This window comes from Hypanus sabinus, chromosome 16 (assembly GCF_030144855.1).
Source record: "Hypanus sabinus isolate sHypSab1 chromosome 16, sHypSab1.hap1, whole genome shotgun sequence".
NCBI lineage: Eukaryota > Metazoa > Chordata > Chondrichthyes > Myliobatiformes > Dasyatidae > Hypanus > Hypanus sabinus.
Window position 1 is genome coordinate 90,523,455 of NC_082721.1, and position 26,502 is coordinate 90,549,956.

Below are 26,502 nucleotides of genomic sequence, written 5' to 3' on the forward strand. Positions count from 1 at the left end.
ACTTGGGTAGAAAAAGGTTTAGAGATATATGGGCCAAATACAGGAAAACGGGATTGGGTTAGATGAGAATGTTTGTCAGCATTGTGTGACATACTGTGTGACGCTTAAGACAAAGTCTCTCAGCATCTCCATGGAAGCAGACCAAGAACAGCATGGATGAAAACCAAATGCTCTAAAGGGTATGAAAGGCTTGTGACTATCCCTGGGTTTGCAAGGGGTTAAGGTAGGAAAAGGCACAGTTAAAGCAGCCTGAAGTATCTGCCAAGCTTCCACATTCATTGCTTGTTGAAAGGTTAGTTAGTTCTAACTGCAGGTCGGTCATTACTTTCCAAAATTACTTTGAGATTTATAAGAAAGAAACAGGCTTAAACCTTATGCAACATTGCTCAGAGATATTGAAAGTTATACATTTCATACAACAGTCATTACATTCCCTCTTTAGTTACTTCAAGGCTGTGAATGAAAAGTGCACTCTACAAGTGCACAAATAGTAATGGGTTCGAATATTATCCAACTTTGATTTTTGATGGGCAAGGTGTAATTGTTGAATCCTTTTATAATATTTCTCTGCCAAGGAAAGATCCTGTAGTGAATATCCAAAGTATCTCAAATTCAAGTTATTATCGTTCAATTATTTGCATGTATATCACCAAACAAACCAACACTAATCCAGACCAAGGTGCAAAACCTGAAGTAATATTTCAGAAGACTGATACTTAGCATAAGATGCCCTTACGCACAGGTTAAAAATTAGTCAGTATAATGGTACTGATGTGTCATATATGATGGTGTGGCCTGGGGGAAGAAGCAGATTCCTGTCACAACAGTTATTTTATGAGTGCTATAGTACCTCTTATCTGATGGTAGAGGGTCAAAGACTGTGGGATGGATGGGAGTAATCCTTGACAATGCTATGATCCCTGTATATACAGCATTCCTGATAAATATCTTGGAGGGGTGGAAGAGAGACACCAAAGATCCTGTCAGCAGTCCTCATAATCCTTTCTGGGATCTTGGGGTTAGATGCCTTGCAATATCTGTACCAAACAGTGATTCAGCATATCTGGTGCTCCTGAAAAATGTGGTTACAATTGGTGGGAGTGGGGGATCCTTTCTCACATCGATCTCCTCAAAGTGGAGATGCTGCCACCTCTGTGTATTTATATAGCCATTAAAACATGCAATATGCATGGATGTAATACAGAACTTCACTGTTTGACCCTGCTGAACACTTGAGGCAAAGCATATCACATTATAAGAAATATATTAGCAATGCACAAAGAGTCCTTTCTTCTCACACTCTAGTTCATGTTCTGAATATAAGGAAGGATTGTCAATGGTTTACCGCTATACTTTTCTTTCCTTTATCAGAATTTGTCTCCATGATGTATTTCTATGTCACAAATTAAAGCTGTTGGTGCTTCAAAGCCTGTGATCTGGGTTTTGTTTCATGACATTTTTTATTGCTTGGGACAAATGGCTAACCAGTGTCTATTATTTCAGCTCAATTCTTTTGAAAGGTTTGCTGTAAACGCAAGTGGGCAAGGACAAGGAACACTAAAGGTAAGTGTTGTTTGCAAGTGTTTATTCTACTGAACTTAACAATGATATTCCTGTATTTACAAATCTTTGGCCCATTGTCCTCAAAACTGAAACTATTTGCAGTACAATACAATACTTTACATTTAGGGATCAGAACTGGTTGAACTATGCTATTTTCGACAGACAACAGTACAATGAAAAGATGCTCAATTAATGTTCTTCACAAACAAAAGAAAATCTGCAGATGCCAGATATCAGAGCAACACACTCAAAATGCTGGAGAATTCAGCAAGCCAGGCAGCATCTATGGAATCCAATGCTGCTGAAGGGTTTTGGCCCGAAACATCAACTATACGTTTTTTTTCCATGGATACTGCCTGGCCTGCTGAGTTCCTCCAGCATTTTGTGTGTGTTGCTTAATAACATTCTTACTCATTCTTCCCCATTCTGCAAAGGCTTAAAGTACAAGATAAGAAGGATGTAAGAGAAAGAGCAAAGTGTTAATTTGGAAAAGACCTGATTTTAAGTAGGTGAGGAAAGTGAAAAAAATATATATCTGAAAACCTAAATTAGAATGCAGGGGGTAAACATTTCAAAGAACATCAAGTTCAAGTATACCATCATCGGCATATTTATCAGTGTGTAAATATTGTGAAAGCTAGCTATGAATATAAATAATATAATATGGTCCATCTGGTAAGGTGAGAGAGGGAAAAGGGATAGGAAATGGAGGGGGGGGGGTTGTGGGGCATTAACTGAAGTTTGAGAAATTGATGTTCATGCCATCAGCCTCCAACCTGATAGAGGTATTTAAAATTATGAGGGGGATGGATAGGGTTGACGTGGATAGGCTTTTTCCATCGAGAGTAGGGGAGATTCAAACAAGAGGACATGAGTTGAGACTTAGCGGGCAAAAGTTTAAGGGTAACATGAGGGGGAATTTCTTTACTCAGAGAGTGGTAGCTGTGTGGAATGAGCTTCCAGTAGAAGTGGTAGAGGCAGGTTTGGTATTGTCATTTAAAGCAAATATGGATAGGTATATGGACAGGAAAGGAATGGAGGGTTATGGGCTGTGTGCGGGTCAATAGAATTAGGTGAGAGTAAGCGTTCGGCACGGACTAGAAGGGCCGAGATGGCCTGTTTCCGTGCTGTAATTGTTATATGGTTAACATACTTAAAAAAAATTTTACTATCAACTTAGATATTATTTCCTACCTTGCTTTCACATTTCATCTTTTCCCTTCTAATAATATTTTTTGCTGCTCCCTGTAGGTTTTTAAAAACTTCCCAATTCTCCATCTTCCCACTAATTTTTGCTTTGTTGTATGCCCTTTCTTTTGCTTTTACAATAGCTTTGACTTCCCTTATCAGCCACAGTTGTACTATTTTACCATTTGAATCTTTCTTCATTTTGGAATATATATGACCTGCACCTTCCTCACTTTTCCCAGAAACACACCCAGCTGCTTTGCTGATATCCTTGCCAGCAGCTCCTTCCAATTTACTTTGGCCAACTCATTTTTCATGCCACTGTAATTTCCCTTACTCCACTGAGATACTGCTACATCAGACTTTACTTTCTCCTTATCAGATTTCAAGTTAAACACAATCATATTGTGATCACTGGTTCCTAAGATTTCTTTTACCTTAAGCTCCCTAATCACCTCCGGTTCATTACATAACACCCAATCCAGTATAGCTGATTCCCTAGCAGGCTCAACAACGAACGGCTCTAAAAAGCTATCTCTTAGGCATTCAACAAACTTACTCTCTTGAGATCCGTTACCAAATCTCACATGACTACCATAACATTGCCCTTTTGACTTGCCTTTTCTATTTCCTGTTGAAAGCTGTGTTCCACATCCAAGCCACAGTTGAGAGGCCTGTAGATAACTGCCATCAATGTCCTTTTACTCTTGCATTTTCATAACTCAACCCACAAGGATTCAACATCTTCTGATCTTATGTCGCATCTTTCTACTGATTTGATGCCATTCTTTACCAGCGGAGCCATGCCACCCTACCTTCCTACCTTCCTATCCCTCCAAAATAACATGTAATTTTGGACATTCAGCTCACAACTACAACCATCCTTTGGTCATGATTCAGTGATGGCCACAACATCATACCTGGCAATCTGTAATTAAGGTTGTAGAATGCTTCCGAAATTTGTAATTAGGGCATTTATTACAATAAAGTTTTCCAAGTAGCTACTATTAAAACAAGTGACTAATGCAGTAGAAATTGAATAGTACAATGCAATGTATTAATTATGCATATTGTTGACCTACATCTCACAGTACCTTTACTGGTAGCCTTTTACTTCAGTCCCCATTTGCTGAACTATATACACCTGCTAACAGTGTTGTAATACTTCTCCCCCACCATGTCTCCCCCTCCCTGCCTCTGCATTTAATCATGAACAGCCAAGTTCTTTGATTCAATAAGTTAGACTAACTACATAAATGGTATATGGCTTAGGAGAGAGAAGGTGCAAGGGTGACTGGGTCTGGAGGTGAACAATGGATGTGAGGAAGGAGAGATGAAAGGAAGTGAAAGAGAAACCAGGAGGAACAGAGAGGAAGTTATAGAGTGAAGAAGAAAGGAAAGAGAAGGGGCATTGGGTAGCTGGCAGAGAGAAAAGAGGGAAGGGAGAGCAATGAACAAACATAATTAGTTAGATTGATGTAAAACAAAAATTAATTGACACTGTAATTAGATCACTATATTTTCCAGTATGTATTCTCTTGGTTCTAGTGTCATCTTTCTGAATCATTCAAGATTGAAGTTTATTTGTCACATGTACATCAAACACAGTGATGTGTGTCATTTAGATTAACAACCAACACACATATTCCACTACTTCCCTATCTTTCTATAAATTTTCACACTGAAAATGTCATACTTACTAATATCACTGACTGACACCACTTATCACTAATTAGTATCATTTATCACATTAATATCCAAGCCAAAATTTTCATACTATATCATTTATTACAGAAATAGAACTAAAATTAAATCTAATCAAGCATTATTAACAATCCGTCCAACCAGCAAAAAGGTGCAGAAATGTCAGTTAAACATTAAAGATTCACTGCCCTTTTAGAAATAGTTATTGAAGAAAGATCAGGAGTTGTACTCAAGACAGTAAGTTATTTGATATAATTCAATAAATACCCTTTTAAAAATATTAACATACTGCATTTCTGTATTTTATCAGTAGTTTAGCTTCTGAGTGATAATCTGTTTCTTTTCTGCAGGTTTTGACAGCTTATTATGCACTGTTGCCTAAGGAGAGACAGGAATGCAAGAATTTCAACTTGGACATAGAAGTTGAAAATATTCAGGCTGGTGAGCAATGCACTCGGACTATTTCTAAATGAGTTTCTCAGCATTCGCCAAACCAGATCAAACTCTGAAATATAGCAAGAATCTTCACTGCAGTTCTTAGGCTTTTGTTAAGGAATGTTAAATAATACCCTAATATGTTTGTATTACTCTAGCCATTTCTTTATTTCAATGAATTTTCTCTCTCCTTGTCTATCACTATAGTCTGTCTATTCCTATGCATACCTGCTGTCAGTCAGGGGTTTGAGCAAACCAAGAAAACAATGGGACTAAAAGAGCACCAGGAGAGGAAAGGTTTCAGTTCCTCTTCAAGTTATTTTTCAAAGTTACTTTTCAATATCAGTCTTTCATGGATAAGTGTGATACTCCTTGATTTGTGAAATTGAATGAAACAAGGATTGCAAGGGACAAAGTTGGTCCTCTGGAAGATCGGAATGGTAATCCATGTATGGAGCCAAAAGAAATGGGGCAATTCTATTTGCATCTGTATTTACTCAGGAGACAGATGCAGAGTCTATGGAGGTGAGGCTGTGCGTCATCAACTTCAAAGACTCTATACAGATTACAGAGGAGGAGGTGTTTGCTATCTTGAGGCAAATCAGATTGGATAGATCCCCAGGGCTGGCAAGATGTTCCCTTGGACCCTAAGGGAGGCAAGTGCAGAAATTACAAACAAGAGAAGATCTGCAGTTGCTAGAAATCCAAGCAGCACATACAAAATGCTGGAGGCAGCATCTATGGAAAAGTGTCCAGTCGATGTTACGGGTTCAAACCCTTTTCCACAGATGTTGCCTGTCCTGCTGAATTCCTCCAGCATTCTGTACACGTGGCAAGTGCAGAAATTGCTGGGCTCCTAGCAGATAGATTTAAATGATCCTTAGCAGCAAGAGATCTACCAAAGGATTGAAGGATAGCTAGTGTCCGCTGTTTAAGAAAGGCTCTAAACATAAAGCAGGAAATTGTACGCTGGTGAGTCTGACGTCAGTGGTGGGAAAGTTTTTGGAAGGTATTCTAAGGGACCAGATATATAAGTATTTGGATAGGCATGGAAAGATTAAGGAGAGTCAACATGGCTTCATACATGGCAGGTCAGGTCTAACCAATGAAGGAAGTTACCAGGAATGTGGATGAAGGCAAGACAGTGAATGTTATCTACATGTGCTTTAGTGAGGCATTTTTACAAGGTCCTACACAGAAGGTTGGTCAAGAAGGTTCAGTCTCTCAGCATTCAAGATAAGCTGGTAATTAGATTAGACATTGGCTTTATGGGAGAACCCAAAGAATAGTAGCAGATGGTTCCCTCTCTGATTAGAGGCTTGTGACTACTGGAGTGCCACAGGGATCAGTACTGGATCCATTGTTGTTCATCATCCAGATTGTTGATATAGATGAAACCCACCTGGTTTCCTTGGCTGCATAAGTCTAGGGAATGCACACTCCAGTCCTGTCGAACCCATGAGATTGAGAAAGCTCTCCGACACCAAACCCCAGTTTGTGTGGACACTGTGTAATTTGCTACCCTGTTACAACAGACAGCACTCTGCATACAATTAAAAGAATTATATTTATGTATCTTAACTAAAGGGTTAGTAAAGAAAAGAATCTGAATCAGAGTCAGGTTTATTATCACCAGCATGTGACATGAAATTTGTTAACTTAGCAGCAGCAGTTCAATGCAGAGTCTAGCAGAGAAAAAAAAATAAAGTAAAAATAATAATAAATAAACAAGTAAATCAATTACAGTATATGTATATTGAATACATGTTTTAAAACTGCAAAAACAGAAATGCTATGAGGTAGAGTCCAAAGATTCAATGTCCATGTAGGAATTGGATGGCATAGGGGAAGGAACTGTTCCTGAATTGATGAGTGTGTGCCTTCAGGCTTCTGTACCTCTACCTGATGGTAACAATGAGAAAACGGCAGGCCCTGGGTGCTGGAGGTCCTTAATAATGGACACTGCCTTTCTGAGACACCGTTCCCGGAAGATGTACTGGGTACTTTGTAGGTTAGTACCCAAGATAGAGTTGACTAGATTTACAACCCTCTGCAGCTTCTTTCAGTCCTGTGCAGTAGCCTGTCAGAATGCTCTCGACAGTACAACTATAGAAGTTTTTGTGTATATTTGTTAACATGATAAATCTCTTCAAACTCCTAGTAAAGTATAGCCGCTGTCTTACCTTCATCATAACTACATTGATATGTTGGGACCAGATTAGATCCTCAGAGACCTTGACACCCAGGAACTTGAAACTGCTCACTCTCTCCACTTCTGATCCCTCTATGAGGATTGTATGTGTTCCTCAAATGGGCACCATTGCACTAGTTGACATATCTCACTCCTGTACACCCTCTCGTCACCACCTGAGATTCTACTAACAATGGTTGTATCATCAGCAGATTTATAGATGGTATTTGAATTAAGCCTAGCCACACAGTCATGTGTATATAGAGAGTAGAGCAGTGGGCAAAGCACACACCCCTGAAGTGCGCCACTGTTGATCATCAGCGAGGAAGATATGTTATCACCAATCCGCACAGATTGTAGTCTTCTGGTTAGGAAGTCGAGGCTCCAATTGCAGAGGGAGGTATAGAGGCCTGCAACTTTTCAATCAGGATAATGGGAATGATGTAGGTGTTTGTGTTGTCCAGGTGGTCTAAAGCCATGTGGAGAACCATTGAGATTGCGTCTGCAGTTGACCTATTGTGGCGATAGGCAAATTGCAATGGGTCCAGGTCCTTGCTGAGGCAGGAATTCAGTCTAGTCATGACCAACCTCTCAAAACATTTCATCACTGTCGATGTGAGTGCTACCAGGCGATAGTCATTAAGGCAGCCCGCATTATTCTTCTTAGGTGCTGGTATAATTGTTGCCTTTTTGAAACAAGTGGGAACTTCCGCCTGTAACAGTGAGAAGTTGGAAATGTCCTTGAATACTCCCACTAATTGGTTGGCACAGATTTTCAGAGCCTTACCTCCATCAGGACCTTCCGCCTTGTGAGGGTTTACTCTCTTTAAAGACTGCCTATCATTGGCCTCTGAGACAGAGTTCACAGGATCATCAGATGCAGGAGGAATCTTCACAGCTGTAGTTGTGTTCTCCCTTTTGAATAGTGCATAGAAGGCATTGAGTTCATCTGGTAGTGAAACATCACTGCCTTTCATGCTATCGGGTGTTGCTTTGTAGGAAGTAATGTCTTACAGACCCTGTCAGAGTTGCCCTGTATCCAATGTTGCTTCCAAACTTGTTCAAAATTGTCTCTTCGCCCTTGAAATAGCCCTCCACAAATCATACCTACTTTTCTGGTACAGGCCTGGGTTGTTGGACTTGAATGCCACAGATCTACCCTTCAGCAGATGACGTACCACTTGGTTCATCCATGGCTTTTGGTTTGGGAATGTACAGTAAGTCTTTGTAGGCACACACTCATCCACACAGGTTTTAATAAAGCTGATAACAACAGCAGCATACTCATCCAGGTTCAAAGTTGAATCCCTAAAATCAGTCCAGTCCAGAAAGAAGAAAAATACAAAAAAGCCCATTATAAATAAATAGTCAAATGTCCACAAGTTGGATCTCAGCTCTTCCAGAAGTCATACATATGCACCGATCTTCAGTAGACTATGGCACTTTGCTCCAACAAATAATGGTCCACTGGGTCAAATCCTATGACCGGTTCTCTCCAGCGTCTTCTCTCTCCATCTCCTGCCAAACAAAAGATCCAGCTTACATTCCAAAGCACCCATTATCTCTAACCAAACACTGCTTCTACAGAAAGAACATTACTCTAGCAATGTAACCTTTCCCAGGGTATTACATAGATGACAGTGTAATTAATAGGATCAGCAAATTTGTTGAATACACTGAGATTGGGAGTATAGTAGACAGCAAGGAAGGCTGTCATGACTTGCAACAGTAGGAAAAATGAGCTGAAAAATGGCAATAGAATTTAATAAAGACAAGTGTGAGGTGTTGCACTGGTAGGATCAAACATGGTAGGTCTTGCATAGTGGATGTTAGGACACTGAGGAGTGTGGTAGAATACGGGATCTGGGAATAGAGGTCTATAATTCATTGAAAGTGGTGTCATAGGTAGATAAGGTTGTAAAGAAAGCTTTCGGCACATTGGGCTTCATAAATCAAAGCACTGAGTACAGGAGATGGAATGTTATGTTGAAGTCGTATAAAATGTTGATGAGGCCTAATTTGGAGTACTGTGTGCAGTTTTGATCACCTACCTACAGGACAGATGTAAATAAAGTTGAAAGAATAAAGTGAAAATTTACAAGGATGTTGCCAGGTCTGGAAGACCCGAGTTATAAGGAAAGATTGAGAGGAAATTTGTTAGAGGTATACAAAATTATGAGGGGTATAGATAGGGTAAATGCAAGCATGCTTTTTCCCCTGAGGTTAGGTGGGACTACAACCAGAGGCCATGGGTTAAGGGTGAAAGGTGAAAAGTTTAAGGGGAACGAGGAGAAATTTCTTCACTCTGGGTCATGAGAGTGTGGAATGAGCTGCCAGCACAAGTGGTGCATGCAAACTCAATTTCAAAGTTTAAACAAAGTTGGATAGGTACATGGATGGAAGGAATATGGAGGGTTATGGTACCAGTGCAGGTAATGGGAGTAGGCAGTTTAAAAGAATCAGACTAGATGGGCTGAAAGGCCTGTTTCTATATAGAACTTTCCTATGACTATTACTCCAAATGAAATGAATGAGTGAGATCAACCATATCAGTAACATAGCTACAAATATTAGCAGCAAGCCTGACATAGTCTTACAATCATCCAACAGTCATATATGTCACAAATGATTTATGCTATTAGGCCTCCCAGTGGTCAGGAGTTGTCCACTTGCAAAATTCATCAAATATTGCAATGTTTTTCCAAGGTATTTAAAATTGGAGAGAATTGATATCAAAAAGGATTTCTGATGGAAAAAAATTAGAGGGTGGATGCAAAAATGAGGCGAGAGTTGAGAATACAAAACATTTCACCAGCCAGTGATGGAGTTTTGAAATGGCTGTCTCAAAATGTGGCAGATGGAGAAACTGTACCTTTAAATAATGAGCAAGGGCACTTGAACCTACAACTGAGAAATGTGATTAGCCTTTTGTTTTTGGACAATATGGTCACAAATGGCCATAAAGCCTCCATCTGATCAGTATAAGCTCCTTGAGACTATGAATAATCCATGAAGTGAACATAGAACATAGAACAGTACAGCACAGTACAGGCCCTTCGGCCCACGATGTTGTGCCAACCCTTAAACCCTGCCTGTCATATATCTCCCCACCTTAAATTCCTCCATATGCCTGTCTAGCGGTCTCTTAAATTTCACTAGTGTATCTGCCTCCACCACTGACTCAGGCAGTGCATTCCATGCACCAACCACTCTCTGAGTAAAAAAACCTTCCTCTAATATCTCCCTTGAACTTCCCACCCCTTACCTTAAAGCCATGTCCTCTTGTATTCAGCAGTGGTGCCCTGGGCAAGAGGCACTGGCTGTCCACTCTATCTATTCCTCCTAATATATTGTATACCTCTATCATGTCTCCTCTCATCCTCCTTCTCTCCAAAGAGTAAAGCCCTACCTCCCTTAATCTCTGATCATAATGCATACTCTCTAAACCATGCAGCATCCTGGTAAATTTCCTCTATACTCTTTCCAATGCTTCCACATCCTTCCTATAGTGAGGCGACCAGAACTGGACACAGTACTCCAAGTGTGGCCTAACCAGAGTTTTATAGAGCTGCATCATTACCTCATGACTCTTAAACTCTATCCCTCGACTTATGAAAGCTAACACCCCATAAGCTTTCTTAACTACCCTATCTACCTGTGAGGCAACTTTCAGGGATCTGTGGACATGTACGCCTAGATCCTTCTGCTCCTCCACACTGCCAAGTATCCTGCCATTTACTTTGTACTCTGCCTTGGAGTTTGTCCTTCCAAAGTGTACCACCTCACACTTCTCCGGGTTGAACTCCATCTGCCACTGCTCAGCCCACTTCTGCATCCTATCAATGTCTCTCTGCAATCTGCGACGATCCCCAACACTGTCCACAACACCACCAATGTTTGTGTCATCTGCAAACTTGCCAACCCACTCTTCTACCCCCACATCCAGGTCATTAATAAAAATCACAAAAAGTAGAGGTCCCAGAACCAATACTTGTGGGACACCACTAGTCACAACCCTCCAATCCGAATGTACTCCCTCCACCACAACCCTCTGCTTTCTGCAGGCAAGCCAATTCTGAATCCACCTGGCCAAACTTCCCCGGATCCCATGCCTTCTGACTTTCTGAATAAGCCTACCATATGGAACCTTATCAAATGCCTTACTAAAATCCATGTAGATCATAACCACTACACTACCCTCATCTATATGCCTGGTCAACTCCTCAAAGAACTCTAACAGGCTTGTTAGACATGATCTGCCCTTCACAAAGCCATGCTGACTGTCTCTGATCAGACCATGATTCTCTAAATGCCCATAGATCTTATCTCTAAGAATCTTTTCCAACAGTTTTCCCTCCACAGACGCAAGGCTCGCTTGTCTATAATTACCTGGACTATCCCTACTACCTTTTTTGAACAAGGGGACAACATCTGCCTCCCTCCAATCCTCCAGTACCATTCCAGTGAACACAAGGACATAAAGATCCTAGCCAGAGGCTCAGCAATCTCTTCCCTCACCTCGTGGAGCAGCCCGGGGAATATACCATCAGGCCCCAGAGACTTATCTGTCCTAATGTATTTTAACAACTCCAACACCTCCTCTCCCTTAATATCAACATGCTCCAGAACTTCAACCTCACTCATATTGTCCACACTGTCATCAAGTTCCCTCTCACTGGTGAATACCAAACAGAAGTATTCACTGAGGACCTTGCTCACTTCCACAGCCTCCAGGCACATCTTCCCACTTTTATCTCTAATCAGTCCAACCTTCACTCCTGTCATCCTTTTGTTCTTCACATAATTGAAGAATGCCTTGGGGTTTTCCTTTACCCTACTCGCCAAGGCCTTCTCATACACCCTTCTTGCTCTCCTCAGCCCCTGCTTAAGCTCCTTTCTTGCTACCCTATATTCCTCAATAGACACAGCTGATCCTTTCTTCCTAAACCTCATGTATGTGCCTCCTTCCACCTAACTAGATTTTCCACCTTACTTGTCACCCATGGTTCCTTCACCCTACCATTCTTTACCTTCCTCACTGGAACAAATTTATCCCTAAAATCCTGCAAAAGAACCCTAAACATCGACCACATGTCCATAGTACATTTCCCTGCAAAAACATCATCCCAATTTACACCTGCAAGTTCTAGTCTTATAGCCTCATAATTCGCCCTTTCCCAATTAAAAATTTTCCTGTCCTCTCTTATTCTATTCTTTTCCATGTTAGTGCTAAAGGTCAGGGAGCAGTGCTCACTGTTCCCCAGATGCTCACCCACTGAGAGATCTGTGACCTGACCTACTTCGTTACCTAATACTAGATCTGGTATGGCATTCCCCCTAGTTGGCCTGACAACATACTTGACAGGAATCCATCCTGGACACACTTAACAAATTCTGCCCCATCTAAACCATTGGAACTTATCAGGTGCCAATCAATATTAGGGAAGTTAAAGTCATCCATGATAATAACCCTGTTATTTTTGCACCTTTGCAAAATCTGCCTCCCAAATCTGCTCCTCAGTATCTCTGCTGCCACCGGGGGCCTATAAAATACTCCAAATAGAGTAACTGCTCACTTCCTGTTCCTGACTTCCACCCATACTGACTCAAAAGAGGATCCTGCTACACTACCCACCCTTTATGTAGCTGTAATAGTATCCCTGACCAGTAATGCCACCCCTCCTCCCCTTTTCCAACATTGACAATAGACAATAGGTGCAGAAGTAGACCATTCGGCCCTTCGAGCCTGCACCACCATTTTGAGATCATGGCTGATCAATTACTGTCAATACCCTGTTCCTGCCTTGTCCCCATATCCCTTGATTCCCCTATCCATAAGATACCTATCTAGCTCCTTCTTGAAAGCATCCAGAGAATTGGCCTCCACTACCTTTTGAGGCAGTGCATTCCAGACCCCCACAACTCTTTGCGAGAAGAAGTTTTTCCTTAACTCTGTCCTAAATGACCTCCTCCTTATTCTCAAACCATGCCCTCTGGTACTGGACTCTCCCAGCATCTGGAACATATTTCCTGCCTCTATCTTGTCCAATCCCTTAATAATCTTATATGTTTCAATCATATCCCCTCTCAATCTCCTTAATTCCAGCGTGTACAAGCCCAGTCTCTCTAACCTCTCTGCGTAAGACAGTCCAGACATCCCAGGAACTAACCTCGTGAATCTACGCTGCACTTCCTCTACAGCCAGGATGTCCTTCCTTAACCCTGGAGACCAAAACTGTACACAATACTCCAGGTGTGGTCTCACCAGGGCTCTGTACAAATGCAAGAGGATTTTCTTGCTCTTGTACTCAATTCCCTTTGTAAAAAAGGCCAACATTCCATTAGCCTTCTTCACTGCCTGCTGCACTTGCTCATTCACCTTCAGTGACTGATGAACAAGGACTCCGAGATCTCTTTGTATTTCTCCCTTACCCAACTCTACACCATTCAGATAATAATCTGCCTTCCTGTTCTTACTCCAAAAGTGGATAACCTCACACTTAATTACATTAAACGCCATCTGCCAAGTATCTGCCCACTCACCCAGCCTATCCAAGTCACCCTGAATTCTCCTAACATCCTCATCACATGTCACACTGCCACCCAGCTTAGTATCATCAGCAAATTTGCTGATGTATTTTTTATGCCTTCATCCAAATCGTTAACGTAAATGGTAAACGGCTGTGGTCCCAATACCAAGCCCTGTGGCACCCCACTAGTCACCACCTGCCATTCCGAAAAACACCCATTCACTGCTACCCTTTGCTTTCTATCTGCCAACCAGTTTTCTATCCATGTCAATGCCTTCCCCCCGATGCCCTGAGCTTTGATTTTACCCACCAATCTCCTATGTGGGACCTTATCAAATGCCTTCTGAAAATCGAGGTACAGTACATCCACTGGATCTCTCCCATCTAACTTCCTGGTTACATCCTCGAAAAACTCCAACAGATTAGTCAAGCATGATTTACCCTTGGTAAATCCATGCTGGCTCGGCCCAATCCTATCACTGTTATCTAGATATGCCACTATTTCATCCTTAATAATGGACTCTAGCATCTTTCCCACCACCGATGTCAGGCTGACAGGACGATAGTTCTCTGTTTTCTCCCTCCCTCCTTTCTTAAAATGTGGGATAACATTAGCCATTCTCCAATCCTCAGGAACTGATCCTGAATCTAAGGAACATTGGAAAATGATTACCAATGCATCTGCAATTTCCAGGGCCACCTCCTTTAGTACCCTAGGGTGCAGACCATCTGGACCTGGGGATTTGTCAGCCTTCAGTCCCATCAGTCTTCTCAACACCATTTCCTTCCGAATGTCAATCTGTTTCATTTCCTCTGTTACCCTATGTCCTTGGCCCATCCATACATCTGGGAGATTGCTTGTGTCTTCCCCAGTGAAGACAGATCTAAAGTACTTATTAAATTCTTCTGCCATTTCTTTGTTTCTTCTTCAAGGGCCCAACATTGTTCTTAACTATCTTCTTTTTCTTCACATACCTAAAAAAGCTTTTGCTATCTTCCTTTATATTCCTGGCGAGCTTGCGCTCGTACCTCATTTTTTCTCCCCGTATTGCCTTTTTAGTGAAGTTGTGTTGTTCCTAAAAACTTCCCAATCATCTGTCCTCTCACTCACCTTAGCTCTATCATATTTCCTTTTTTTTAATGCTATGCAATCTCTGACTTCCTTTGTCAACCACTGTGGCCCCTTTCCCCCCTTTGAATCCTTCCTTCTCCAGGGGATGAACTGATTTTGCACCTTGTGCATTATTCCCAAGAATACCTGCCATTGCTGTTCCACTGTCTTTTCTGCTAGGCTATCCGTCCAGTCAACTTTAGCCAGCTCCTCCCTCATGGCTCCATAGTTTCCCCTGTTCATCTGCAACACTGACACCTCCGAGCTGCCCTTATCCTTCTCAAATTGCAGATAAAAGCTTATCATATTGTGATCACTACCTCCTAATGGCTCCTTTACTGCGAGATCGCTTATCAAATCCTGTTCATTACATAACACTAAATCCAGAATAGTCTTGTCCCTGGTCGGCTCTTGTACAAGCTGTTCCAAGAATGCATCCCATAGGCACTCTACACACTCCCTATCCTGTGGTCCAGCACCAACCTGATTCTCCCAGTTCACCTGCATGTTGAAATCCCCCATAACTACTGCAACATTACCTTTGCCACATGCCAATGTTAACTCCCTATTCAACTTGCACCCAATATCCATGCTACTGTTTGGTGGCCTGTAGACAACTCCCATTTGGGTCCTTTTGCCCTTACTATTCCTCAGTTCTATCCACACAGATTCTACTTCTCCTGACCCTATGTCCCCCCTTGCAAAGGACTGAATCTCATTCCTCACCAAAAGGGCCACCCCACCCCCTCTGCCCACATTTCTGTCCCTATGATAGCACATATACCCTTGTACATTCATTTCCCAGGTCTGATCTCCCTGCAGCCATTATCGCAACAACATCCGTTATCCCAACAACATCATAGTTACCCATTCGCACCTGGGCTTCAAGCTCATCCGTCTTATTTCTGACACTTCGTGCATTCAGATATAGAATTTTTAACCCATTTCTCCTCTCTCTGTTTGAATCGCTGCCTATTGTGCTTAACCCAGCTCCCCGAACTCCGATCAGGCTATACGCCCCTAGAATTTTGTTGTCCTTCCTAAATTTACTTATTCTTTCAACACATCTAACTCCATGTTCCGTCAGACCATACCTCTGTACATGAGTCCTCCTTATCACTTGTTCCGCCCCACCTTCCTCTACTACACACTTAATATTCTGGAACCGTGTAGTCCCCACCTGTCCTTTATTCTTCCTCTTGCTATCCTCCCTCACATTCTGGATCCCCGCCCCCTGCAAATTTAGTTTAAACACCCTCCCCCCCCAAGAAGCAAACTTTCCTGCAAGAATGTTAGTACCGCTCCAGTTCAGGTGTAAACTGTCCCTTCGGAACAGATCCCACCTTCCCTGGAACAAAGCCCAATTATCTACAAACCTGAAGCCCTCCCTCCTGCACCATCCTCTCAGCCACGTATTAATCTTTATAATCCTTCTGTTCCTTGCCTCACTCGCACGTGGCACAGGTAGCAATCCTGAGATTGTTACCCTGGAGGTCCTGCTCTTCAGCTTCACACCTAACTCCCTGAACTCCCTACACAGGACCCCCTCACTCATCCTACCCACATCATTGGTCCCTACATGGACCACAACATCAGGATTCTTGCCCTCCCTCTCGAGAATAACCTGCACCCGATCTGAGATGTCTTGGACCCCGGCACCAGGGAAGCAACATACCATCCGAGACTCCCGATCTTCCCCACAAAATCTCCTATCTGCCCCCCTGACTATAGAATCCCCTATCAATACCGCTCTCTTCTCTTCCCTCCTCCCCTTCCTAGTCAAGGGTCCAACCTCAGTGCCAGAGACAGGACCACTGCAGCTTGTTCCTGGTAGGTCATCCCCACCAACAGTATCCAAAACGGTATACTTATTTTTGATGGGAACAGCCACAGGGGTGCTCTTCTCTCTCTGTCTGCTCCCCCTGCCTCTCCTGACTGTCACCCATTTGCCTACCTCCTGTCTTTTCGGTGTGACTGCCTGCCGATAACTCTTATCTATCTCTGCCTCTGCCTCCCGAATGATCCATAGTTCATCCAGCTCCTGCTCCAATTCCCTAACTCGGTCTGATAGGAGCTGCAGCTGGATGCACCTATTGCAGGTGTGGTCATCAGGGACAACTGTATTGACCCTGACCTCACACATACTGCATATGGAGCACACCACTGCTCTAACTGTCTCCCCCATTACCTGATCCTAGATTACTGAGAATAAATGAAAAACAAGCTTCTTGTCGAAGTCCTCTTGCGCCGAAGCCCGCTGAGCCAAAGCCCAGCACTCTGCTCCTGCGCACACCGCTGCCCGCATCAACACTGCCCGCTCCTGAAAGTCTTTGAAGTTGGAGTAGATTTGACAGGACAGAGGGTTCTAGGGAAGGAATTGTACTATCTAAGAAGAAATGGTGAGAATCTGGGCAATGTTGATTATCTTCTTGCTATTGGATTAATTCCATAGAGCAGGTAATTCTGCATAATTTGAATTTGATTGAAGATGTTGAATTGGTTAGAGGACTCCCTTCAATGCAATTGAATTTTCTTCTGTGATACTAAGCATCAGATAAGTAGCCAGAGGAATAGCAGCAAATCAGCAAGTTGACAGTTCAAAATATAAACTGCACATAAAGTCTGTCTATAAAACTCCGTCAATAAAACTGTTACTTCCAGAAAAACCATGGATTTAAGCTACACTCAGCTAATTGAACAGCTGTCCAATAGGGCAGTATGGAGTGAGTGCTGCACAGTCAGACATAATTTATTTCAAATCAAATATTCAGCCAAACTTCTGTCTGATCTCTCAGGTTGATGTTATTCCTTGGCAAACTGGTCAATAGTTATTCCTGAAAACTTGCACATGGATGCAGGGTTGAAATCTTGCTTCCATTTACTAGATTACAGCAGCAAATGTATCAGAAAGTATTTTTATTATATAAATTACATTGAAGAGTGCACTTCCCCTTTATTCATGTTAGAGTTACTATTGGAAATCAAATTATTTGTGATTACAATAATTCATCTTCCTTTATATATTTGTAGCCAAACGACCTGAAGATGCTCAGAATACTCTCCTGATAAAAATCTGTGCACGGTAAGTGGCTCAACCTCAATGAGTTTGGAGTTGCATTTGTATTTTGTTGTCAGGCAAGAAATTGGTTTCAGGAATTAATGAGAGAAAACATAAGAAAAGAGGAACTTTGGATAACTATGAGGCTTTTGATCCTGTTTCAACATACACTAAGGTCATGTCTGATCGATGATCCATGTCCTGTTTTATTTATCCCTCAAAAATGCCTGTGACTTAGTTCACAAATGTAGGTTTATTGCCCAAACTTTTATTGCCATTTTAGAAGAAAGTTCCAAAGCGAAGAGACAGTGTATCTTTCCTTCTGACTGTGCTAAACATCCTTATTTTTTTTAAAATGGAACACCAAATTGAGATTCTTATTTTAAAAAGTCTGTTAGTATGGGTTACATCCAGACACAAAATCCTAAAACAGGACCTGTGGAGGAGCACCCCTCATAGCAATGAGAATCCCAGTTATTTCCCTGATCTGCAGTGTTGGGTCCTCGGCCACAAAAGGCACATGATTGAGCGCACAGAAATGCTCATCATGGTCAAGGAGGTACATTGCTCCTGGAAAACTGAGCATGATAAGACAGTGGGATGGAAGGTGTAGCTGATGGAGAAGAATGTTGGTAGATGTGTGCCTACAAAACCTGCTGACCCCACTGGGAAGAACTCTGCTTCAGTCGTCTTCTTCAGGAATGAGACTTGACACGTATTGTGCAAAGTAATTTGTATCACACAAAATATTGTATCCTCTCTTTCAAAAGTGAATAACCCCATAGAATGGACAGTGCTGAATGAAGCTCATTATTTCAAGCCATCAGTATACTATTGTTTACAGCTTGTAGAGTGGTGATCCTCTCTCTAATGGGGTTTCATGCAGAGATGGTTGAGAGGTGTCACTGATTAAAAACGATTCATCATCAGAACTAATGTCACTTTGCTCTCCTCTTTTGTTTCAGTTGCTATATGTTCCAAAGATCTGCTGTGGGCTAATCTATTTTACTTTGCCCTTTACAGCTATCATGGCAGTAAAGAATCCTCAATGGTCATTTTAGATATCTCCATGTTGACTGGATTCTCTCCAGATGTCAATGATCTTGGTCAAGTATGTCATGTTTTATTCATTAAGAATAACTTGAATTTATTTAACAGAACTATTCATGTACATACTTCCAACTAAGGTTATAGAAGAGATAGGTGGAGTATATAGTCTGATGGTTTTGAGACCTTCTGCATGGACTACAACCACTAGCTACCAAAGAGAATCAAATGTTCATAAAAATACTGGAGTAACCCTCATAGATCAATTGAACTTTATCATCTCTATTTAAATCAGATAAGGTCAAAAGAGAATCTACCAGTGATGTGTTAATGTAGAAGAGGTATTCAGAACCTGTGCAGCGTAATGAACAGGAATATATTTACCCACTCCTCTTCACTAGCAGGCAACCATCTTTCTTCCCCTGACTTTCACCACACTATACATCTGTACCTTTCTTACCTTTCAGTGCCACCACCACTCTCTCACCAATCCAACCTGCTGATGTTCCCCTCCTTCCGACCTCTTGTTCAGCTTTGCCCTGAAATCTGCTTATATAAGCCTGCCACCAAATGGGTTTGAGACTTTTGACTTGCTTAATTTGCATTTCTTTACTGATTGAATTTACAAACCATGCATCATTAAAATTATTCCACTCTGTTTCTAGCTTAAAAATGGAATTGAGGATTATATATCAAGATATGAAATTGACAAAGCATTATCCACCAGAGGATCACTGATCATTTATTTAGATTCGGTAAGAAGATTCTTATATTTTGCAATTATAGAAAGATATCCCCAAAAATGTAATAGACTGTTGACACTCATTTTGTATTTAACAAGTTTAAACATGTGCACTGGAGATTATGATCAGATGCTGGATTTATGTGGTGTTGAGTTGAGGAGAAAACTTTGTTCAAAATTAGGAGAAAGCTTCAAGCTCTTCTTCAAAAGTTCTTCCAAGAGGACATTTGTAGCCAAATTTAATAACTTGTCTGACAAGGAACACTTCCAACGGGACAGCACTCCCTCAGAACTGCATAAAAGGTTTAGTATTCAAGTTTTTAGTGCAGGGCATGAACCTGCAGTTTCTGACTTGGAGGTGATAGATGAAATGTTACCTACTGAAGCCAAACAAAGCCCAGTGCCTTCTCACAATAAATGACAAGCTTAACCCCAGAAATGTGTTAAGGGCTCCATAATGACCATCCCTTCAAGACTAAAATGGTTGTAAAGCAAGAAGCTGGTATGCTTCTCTTTTATGCTTTTTAAATGCTTAGGAAAAAAAACTAAAATCAATCATATGGTATAAAAATATCAAATAGATTAAAACAACACTAAAAGTCCAAAGTAAATTTAAAACATTTGGTAAAATTTAAATTAATTGATTCAAAATACTGTACATTAGCTGAACTCCATCCCTTGGAGTTTAACCTTTCCATTGAAATGGATGGATGATTGCATGAAAATGTTCTAAGATAAGGAGTACAAATGCCATGCTGTGAGTACGATCTCCACCATCCTGTACTGGATTCTATAGCAGGCACTGCAAGAAACTGGAAAAATACTACTGTTGTTTCCTGCACATACTCCTTCAGATTTACTGCATACATAAACAAGCCATGTTGTCACATGGACATCAGTCCTTCTTTTCCAGTTGGTAGGCCACATCATTGACATGCCTGACACTGGATGCAAAAACATGAACCAGATACTCTATTCCAATTTGTGTCATAGAAGGACATCACTAGATGGACAGAGGAATACAAAAAAGCTGTTATTTTCTCAAAGCTTCCATGGTGAATAGGCAATGTCTCTTGGCAATTTCCCTTGGGAATTACTGGACCACGGCCACTTAAAGCAGAAAAGGAATATATGGGAGAGTATAACAAATCTGTGTGAATTGCAGAAGTACACTACATCACAGGATACACCATGCCCCTGCTTTGAGGTTTCTATGCGTCGTGCTTTGGCTTTGTAAATCATCTCCAAGTCCATAACCAGAGTGGAAGCTAGTAGTTTTTGATATTGAGACTCTGTCTTTGAAGTCGGAGAAGAATCCACAATACAAAAGCAAAGTGCTGCAAATATGAAATGTGGGAACTTCTGGTGAAACACAATAGACTGGACAGTAGTTGAAAAGAGAATAAGAGATGGCCTTTCCTTGGATTTCAAAGAGATTTCCTTGGAAGGTATAATTACAGTGTAAACAAGTTTTAAGGGAAAATAGAGGGAGGGATAGAGAAGACAACAGGGGAGGCCAAATTACAGAGAGATTTAAGGAAAATTAATAGTAATAAACAAATGATGTGTCTGGAGGAGGTACAAATGGGTACAGCAGAATCATTGTAAGAAGCTATGTCATTGCAATAGCTCAAAATCTATATTAATTAAAATCTCCCTTAACTGTTCCTGCATAATTCCCTTTGAGTAATGCCATAAGGTGGTTCAAGAAGTGGGTAATTTAGACAATATGATAACTTGTAAATACTAGATCGGGTTATTAAAAATCACATACAATGCGGGCAGGAGAAAGGAACAATCTCATTGGCTTTTGCTAAGTTCATTCTCAGTCCAGAAGAGGTTAAGTATATTAGATAATATTTTACTCATGAGTTTTAACTTTCTAAAATGATAGTAAGTCTTTCTTATTAATAATTTCATTTTAAAATTTAGTCAGCTTGAGTTACTCGACGTTTTGTATATTAACATGGTGCAGGTCTAATTGGTTTTAAAAGCTTCTGAAGTAACCAGTTTATTAAACAACCATTATTGGAGAGCAATGCTACCAATAATACTATCCCAGTTTCATTAAATTCACATATGCTGTTTTATTTTATCTGTTGTGGGTATTCCTTCATTACCTATCAGTAACTATGCTTGAAATTATGGCAATGACATCCCTTCTGAAACCCTGATATCGTTCTGTTGAAGGGATTCCCACAGTACGCATGGGAATTCTGGAATTTAGAACAATAGCAACAGTGATAAATTCAGGTTAGGCAGCAGCTCTGGAAACAAATTAACAATCGACGTTTTGGGCCAAGACCCTTCTTCAGGACTAGAAAGGGGAAGATGCTTCTGGAACTGAACAATTGTACTCTGATGCATACACTGTGACTTTTCATCTAAAACAGGTATCAAACCTTGAGGACACTTGTGTTGCATTTAAAGTACACCAATTCTACAAAGTTGGATTGATTCAACCTGCCTCTGTCAAGATCTATGAATATTATGATACAAGTGAGCATTTATATGGCTGCCTTATTAATTGAGTTTAATTTTTTGTAATGAAATTTGTTAATGATTATTGTAAGTATATAAGTACCTTCTATTTGAAAAAATAAGAATGCTACATTGCCTTAAAACAAATTAATCAAATGAATTACAGATTACTGATAAAATTCCAAAACAACACATTACACATTTATTAATTTGACCATTGAAAACTGTTGGTAAATACTCAGTAAAAGGTAACTGTAAAGGATTTCAATTGATTTGTTCCTAATATTAGTTCATTTCAATTCATTTTATTTTGATAATGAAAATTGTACTTTTATACATAGCAGTTTGAGTTACTGCCAGACAGAACACATTTTAAGAAGTCAGAATGTTCTAATTAACTGCTTAAATTTTGCTATATTCACACCATTTTTCCTCTGTCTATAGCAAAGAGTTGCACTAGGTTCTACAATGTCCCTGGAAACAGCGAGATGCTTAGCAAAATCTGTCAAGGTGATGTGTGCAAATGTGCCGAAGGTAAGAATCATTTTTTTTCCATATTGACTGCACCATCCTATTCCTTCATCTCAATGCTAATCACAAATTCTGACCCAGTAAACTAGGTGCACTCAAAGAAAACAGTGAAGTACTTTGTACAATTGTTGCAGCGAGTGCTTGGTGAAAGACAGCTCCATCATTTTTCAGTAAATTTCTGTGGCTGAAAAAATTTCAGATGTAATAAACTTACAAGTAATTGGTTTACTTGTTTATTTATTATTATGTTTTATTTATTTATTATTATTTTTTCTCTCTCTCTGCTAGATTATGTATTGCACTGAACTGCTGCTGCTACAAAGTTAACAAATTTCACGTCACATGCCGGTGATAATAAACCTGTTTCTGAATATTATGCAAATCATTTGGCTCATCCACATCCTGCATTTGCCAGAGCTATCAAAAACTGAATATTTCTAAAAAACTCAGAAACTAGGGAACAATTTTTAAAAATCCAAATTATTTAGAAACTGAAAATCCAAATGACTTAAAGTCAAATGAAAATTATCAAATCATATACCTTAATCATTCACTACTTTTCTCTTCCTTTCATATCAATGGGGACATTTTCACCAGCTTTTGATCAGCTTGTCGAAAATGCTTCACTCTTCATCTCCATGATAGCAGGATACCAATATCCATGCTTGCACATTAGTGTCAGTTATATGAGATAATATCAGTGAAATCTGAAAAAAAACTTCATGAAATTTGAAAAATTCATGGATGTTTAGTAAAAATCAAATCACCAAAATTCCTTTTGGTTGGGTAACCAACATCATGGGATGAATTGCATTGAATACTGTCATGTATTGCATATACATAAATCCCTTTGGCTATGGTACTGCCCTAATATTCAGACCTCAGTTCTAAATAATTTTGTGTGACTGTGAATTTAATGGTAACATCCAGTCTCGTTGGGTGATTGTTCCTTCTGTGAAGATTACTTTACCTCTAGAGGATTTAAGGCTCAACAAGTCAATGTTCATTGTGGGTTCGGTGGTGTGACAAAGGCAAAGACATTGCTGTCCATCTGATTCAAAGTCCAAGACAAACTGAGCCATTAAAATTGCAACATGTGGTGGGCTATTCATTACAGAACTGTTATCTGTCAATCATTTTGGTTTGCTGTTGAATCATATCCCTAAATTAAAACAAAATGTTTCAAATGCTTCTACTAAATACTCTACCAGAAAAATATTAAGGAATACACATTCAAGGAAGAAATATGAGGTTTTACATTTTTGGTATAGTAATAATGATTGTACGTTGAAAAAAATAAACCAGTAAAGGAGGTCAAATCAATCAGATATTTCAAAAAGTATTAAAGGGGAAAGAAAAGAATAAATATTTGATTTAATTAACAGTACTAATTCACAGTTAAAGTAAAGATTAGTATTTGAATTTGGGCTAATCTAATCTATACTAGTGTACTGTTGCTGTTAGAGAGAACATAGAATAGTACAGCACATTACAGGCCCTTCAGCCCACAATGTTGTGCTGACCCTCAAACTCTGCCTCCCATATAACCCCCGACCTTAAATTCCTCCATATACCTGTCTAGTAGTCTCTTAAACTTCACTAGTGTATCTGCCTCTTCTACTGACTCAGGCAGTGCATTCCACACACTAACCACTCTCTGAGTAAAATACCTTCCTCTAATATCCCCCTTGAACATCCCTCCCCTTACCTTAAAGCCATGTCTTCTTGTACTGAGCAGTGGTGCCCTGGGGAAGAGGTGCTGGCTGTCCACTCTGTCTATTCCTCTTAATATCTTGTACACCTCTATCATGTCTCCTCTCATCCTCCTTCTCTCCAAAGAGTAAAGCCCTATCTCCCTTAATCTCTGATCATAATCCATACTCTCTAAACCAGGCAGCATCCTGGTAAATCTCCTCTGTACCCTTTCCAATGCTTCCTATAGTGAGGCGACCAGAACTGGACGCAGTACTCTAAGTGTGGCCTAACCAGAGTTTTATAGAGCTGCATCATTACATCGCATCTCTTAAACTCTATCCCTTGACTTATGAAAGCTAACACCCCATAAGCTTTCTTAACTACCCTATCTACCTGTGAGGCAACTTTCAGGGATCTGTGGACATATACCCCAGATCCCTCTACTCCTCCACACTACCAAGTATCCTGCCATTTACTTTGTACTCTGCCTTGGAGTTGTCCTTCCAAAATTTGTCCTACTAAACAAGTTTGGAGGCCAGGATAAATAACTTGGGTTCAGACTTCATTCTGACAGTTGGACAATTTAAATTAAACTTAACAATTCAATTTGTATTAAAATAAAGTGGGAGTCAATTATACTGAATTGACACATCAACATGAAAATAAGAAGGATATCTGATGCTGGAACTCTGAAATAAAAACTAAGTAGGTTAAGAAACTTCTGTGGGGAGGAAAACAGAATTAATAGTTCAGAGTTAATAGTTCAGAATTCCTGAATGGTGATGGATCTGAAATATTTACTTCTTTTCTTGACAGAATTCTGACTCACTGCACACTATATCCATGTGAAGCTAAATGGTTGATAAAATCTCTAGGGAAGGAAAGTTGTACATTATAATATCAAAGATCTTTTGAGCAATAGAGGATTAAAAATGGAGCATTCCACCCTTGTCTTTAAGAATTTTAAATGATGTATAGAGTTATTTCAGAAATTCAATTCCCCTTTCTTCTATGTCTGTAGGAAGCTGCGTTACTATAAAGACAGAGAAAGAAGACCCTGATAAACGTGATGAGGTGTCATGTGCCCCAGGAACTGATTACAGTAAATATATTCCTATTCAAGCTATGTTACACATCATCTGAACAATTCCACAATTTTACACAGCTTTCATTATTTTATATTTATTCATGTTTGATCATTGTGTTGATTAACACTTGATTTCTACCAGCATTTCGATGAAGTTAAAGGATTTGGTTGGCTGTACAAGGTATTGGAATATTGATCTAAAACGTGTACTCAAATCCTATCAATGCAGATGTGAAATTAAGTATAATTGACATTAAAAATTAGTATTAGTAATGATAGCTGTTAAACTACTGTATTATTGTAAAGCTCACTGTTTCAGTAACGCCTTAGTCTACTAGTCTACTATTCTGATCCAGGGAGTAGTAGGAGGAAGAGAAAAGATATGTGTATATAATTTAATGATCTATGAAATAGAGAGAAAAGGGGAGTTTTCTAAAGCAGCCACCAAAAATTGCACAATATATACAGGATCCTCTCCACATCAGCCAGAAGAGTCTAGGTGACACATAAAATGCCCTTGTATCTTGCTGTCAAAGACAACCTATACAGGACAAAATACATGAATGAATGAATCCATGTTGAACTTAATTAATGGCATGCTACAAGATTTCTGTACTCTCATTATTAAAAAAATTAAGATTTTTTTAAACATATGTTTTGGAAAATCTCTTTTGAATGCAAACAATGGCATAGAAATCACATCACATATCCTAAGAGATAATGAAATTTCATTCAATATTGCCCCATTCTGTGGGGATTCACACTTCACAGAATGCTACAGTATGTGCTAAGGCCATAGTTTTATGATGGGCCTTGTCTTTGTCTTGGTCTCCTTCCTAATATGTATCATACTGACGAGGACTCCTATGTCTTTTTAAGTAAATGTCAGAAGTGGTTTTGATTGCTATCATGGCTTTCCACTCCATGATAGCAATTAAAAAGTGTCCTAGTTCACTGTAGAGCAGCTGGAGATGTTCAGAATTGGGCAATGTCCAGCCAGGAATCATAAGGATCCAATAGTGGAGCATGTTCCAGGTTATATAAATCACTCTAATGCTATTTCATGTGTGATTTAGCCAATTTCAGCTCTTATTTTGCAGCCAATCAAATATTTCCTTGCGCTAAAATTGGCATAATTC

General features: G+C 40.1%; 1 protein-coding gene across 1 annotated transcript in view; it reads left to right on the forward strand.

The window, feature by feature from the left end:
- The window catches only part of LOC132406560 (complement C3-like), a 277,413-nt gene that overhangs the window by 247,094 nt on the left and 3,817 nt on the right, over positions 1-26,502 (forward strand). The window contains exons 31-38 of the mRNA XM_059992384.1: positions 1,504-1,563; positions 4,806-4,896; positions 17,753-17,804; positions 18,804-18,891; positions 19,493-19,582; positions 21,963-22,068; positions 22,495-22,584; positions 25,298-25,378. Coding sequence (XP_059848367.1) covers positions 1,504-1,563; positions 4,806-4,896; positions 17,753-17,804; positions 18,804-18,891; positions 19,493-19,582; positions 21,963-22,068; positions 22,495-22,584; positions 25,298-25,378 — 658 coding nt within the window. The remainder of the gene's footprint in view (positions 1-1,503; positions 1,564-4,805; positions 4,897-17,752; positions 17,805-18,803; positions 18,892-19,492; positions 19,583-21,962; positions 22,069-22,494; positions 22,585-25,297; positions 25,379-26,502) is intronic.